The following is a 3,076-nucleotide window of genomic DNA, read 5'->3' as shown; positions in this document are numbered from 1 at the left end:
ACCCTACCTAAGCTGGTCGAACGTTTCGTTTGGGTCTATACCCTAGCTGCACTGATGAGATATTAATAAAAATCGGGAGGGCGGGAGACGGCCTAAAAAATCGGGAGAAACCCGCAATTCTCGGGAGAATTGGGATCTCTGTAATTATGTCATCATCAGGTCCTGATGATGACATAATTAATGTCGAAATATTGAATCCCAACACGATGGCGTTTATTTCAATACTTGGAGTATGTATTATACTTTCTTATCTGAGATTAATCAGTGGACCTTTCGGTCTATTATTCCATCACGACAATAACAATTACTATCTATACCGTACCGTGCGTTCACAATAACACAATACAATCTACAGACTTAAAAACAGTTCAACCAAAAACACAGAAAATTTTACCAAAATACTCCTAAACTAAACACATAAAAACCATTATAAGTCAATCGTGACGTCATCACTGCAACTCCCGATGTTATTTGCCTATTCCCCACCGTCCATTATTTTTTCAATTACCGTACTTGCGCGAATTAGCGCCCCGTTTGAATAAGCGCCCCTTTTGAATAAACGTGAAAATTTCCTGATAATTTTTTGATTTACTTATATTTTGAAATAAAAAAAAAATTTACAGTATTTTTTTATATTTTTGGATGCACCATACATTTTGGGATGCACCATACATTTTGTATGAGTGCCACTGTATCAAAAGTGGATCCAATATTAGTTGAATTGATTGACCTGAATTGATCGAAAGTACAGTACAGTGTACAGTGTACTGTATGAAATTTGTGACGTCATAGGTCATATATTCCGGAACCATGTCAAACGGTGTCGGGTCCTTTTCAATCTCCACGTGCAAGAAGTAGTCTGTTAGGTTCTATTTCGCGAAAGAAAATTACACCCAATAAACGCAAAATGGCCGAAATATCTAAAAAGAAGAAATCAAAGAAATCTAAAGTAAGTACTAATACCAGTTTCATATTTGTATATTTTACACTTAGGCTGAGACATAGCGAGACCTACACTACAGTAGAGTAGAGGCCTAGGCTAGGCCGGCCTAGCTAGGCCCTAGGTCGTGGACGTTGGCGTGGAGAGCTCTATAGATGGGCCTAAGTTTAGGATCGTAGGTTAGGACGGGCAGATGTGTGATTTTAGACCACATAGAGATTGACAATCAAAATAACGTTATTTGACAGGCAAATTAATATTTTGAATCAAGTGCGATCCATGGACCCCGTGTAAGGCCCTATAAAAAATATTAGTTTATCACCCTATCTGGGAAGGAAAAGTGATGAGGGAGGGAGGTTTTTATTTTTTTTATTTTTTATTTTGCTAAAGCCAAATATCACCCTTGGGTTGTTTGCTGGTGCATTGATATTCAAAGTAAAACATGATTTGAATAACGCAAACAATATCTACTAACCTATTTAATAAAATAAATGAAAAAAATTTCCAAAAAATTTTTTTTTTCAAAAAAAAATTTTTTTTTTCCAGTGCCGTAAAAGACATTCGCGCGAGGGTGATAAACTAATAATTTTTTTTATTGGGCCTAAGTAGCTCAGGTCCAATATCTTCTACAGTAGTAAGGACCTCTAACGGGATATTCCATTTTCTGCACAGGTTATCTAGTCATCCAAAGAATTTCCAATGATCGTCGTGCTATGCGATCGCTAGAGGATGTAAACAACGATTTAACAACCGTATTGAGGACATTCGTGGCTTTATTTGGACAATTTTTTTGGACAAAAGTTTCACATGTAACAGAATGTAAGCCCCAAATCCACATTAATATTTGAAATAATTTATATCCGAAAATATTTAGATGATGTCAGAAACGAACGAATGATATAGTAATACGTATGACATTAATAAACAAAAATATCATTAGCATTTATTAATAGAATAAATCATATAAATACTAAGGCCTATATGAAAATGTACTGTATTATTATTATCAAATGATTAAACAAGTTTTAAAAACCATTACAAATAATTCTTACAAATAAATAATCGTTAATGTTAAAAATTCAAAAGGTTTCAACGTTAATTATACACATTTTGGTAATTTCCTGTCCTGTGGGTGTTTATTCGGGTAGTTCTGTACCTTGGGTAGTTGCGTATCATTTGGGTCCTTACCTATGATCTTACTAGCTTGTTTGATTACCAGCATTTTTTCCCTTATTATTATTGAACCAAATCACACCGCTGAGTATTGAAGCCGATTGTGCAACAGATACATTAAACAGATAAAATATTACACTCAACATTAAATTTTCTTAATTCTAATGAGGAAGCACTTTTCTTTTTAGTTCCTATGCATGTAATGCAATAGGAACTATTGTAATCACTCTGAGTCACATTTCTTTTGTTTTTTATTGTGTGTAGTGTGTGTGTGTGTGTAGACATTTATGCAAATGCGCATGCATCAAAGAAAAGTTTTCCGACATTTTGTTTGACATCGCGATGGGAAGATCGATGTGAAGTTTCTGCAGAGTTCAGTCAGGACTCGCGCTAACCGACCGGAAAGTCGGCATGGATGAAACTATTTTGGTTTTACAGCAAAAAAAATCAACTGCTATAGGCATAGGTATTTTGAATAAGGCCTAAAATAAAACTAAAATGTTTAAATACTTGCTGAAATACATCATTTTTTCATTAGATCTCCATTTTTCACTAAGTCCATGCGACGTTTTTTTCTGTTGTATACGTATGAGTAGTCATATGAAGGTACTATATCCCCGACAGTTGTCTGTGCAGCAATGTACCCTTTGAATGCAAACTGAAAACCTGTCTCTTATACACATCTAGATGTGTATAAGAGACAGGTATACATTATGATGATGATGATGATGATGATGATGAAGTATAATGACTAATTGAAAATGAAAGGCATAAATAGGCCTAGTCTTAAAATATGCAGTGGCGTAGAAAAGTATTTTTCATGGGGGGGGGGTGATTGGCGTGTTAGCCAGTGTCGACGTAACAGGCGGGGGGGGGGGGGGCTGCCCCTCCCCTGACGGTTTTTACTGGGCTGACCAAGCCGTCGTACCGGGCTGGGGAATAAGAGAAAAGAAAGAGGGGGGG

General features: G+C 36.1%; 1 protein-coding gene across 1 annotated transcript in view; it reads left to right on the top strand.

Annotated features, from left to right (window-relative positions):
• The first annotated feature begins 795 nt into the window (after positions 1-795).
• Positions 796-3,076, top strand: part of LOC117101098 (nucleolar RNA helicase 2-like) — a 30,890-nt gene continuing 28,609 nt past the window's right edge. The window contains exon 1 of the mRNA XM_033240969.1: positions 796-949. Within this exon, the coding sequence (XP_033096860.1) occupies positions 908-949 (42 nt within the window). The 5' untranslated portion in view covers positions 796-907. The remainder of the gene's footprint in view (positions 950-3,076) is intronic.

Source organism: Anneissia japonica, unplaced genomic scaffold (assembly GCF_011630105.1).
Source record: "Anneissia japonica isolate Jap-2015-1 unplaced genomic scaffold, ASM1163010v1 scaffold4054_len1135799_cov195, whole genome shotgun sequence".
Taxonomy (NCBI): Eukaryota; Metazoa; Echinodermata; class Crinoidea; order Comatulida; family Comatulidae; genus Anneissia; species Anneissia japonica.
This window is presented reverse-complemented; position numbering and strand designations above follow the sequence as displayed.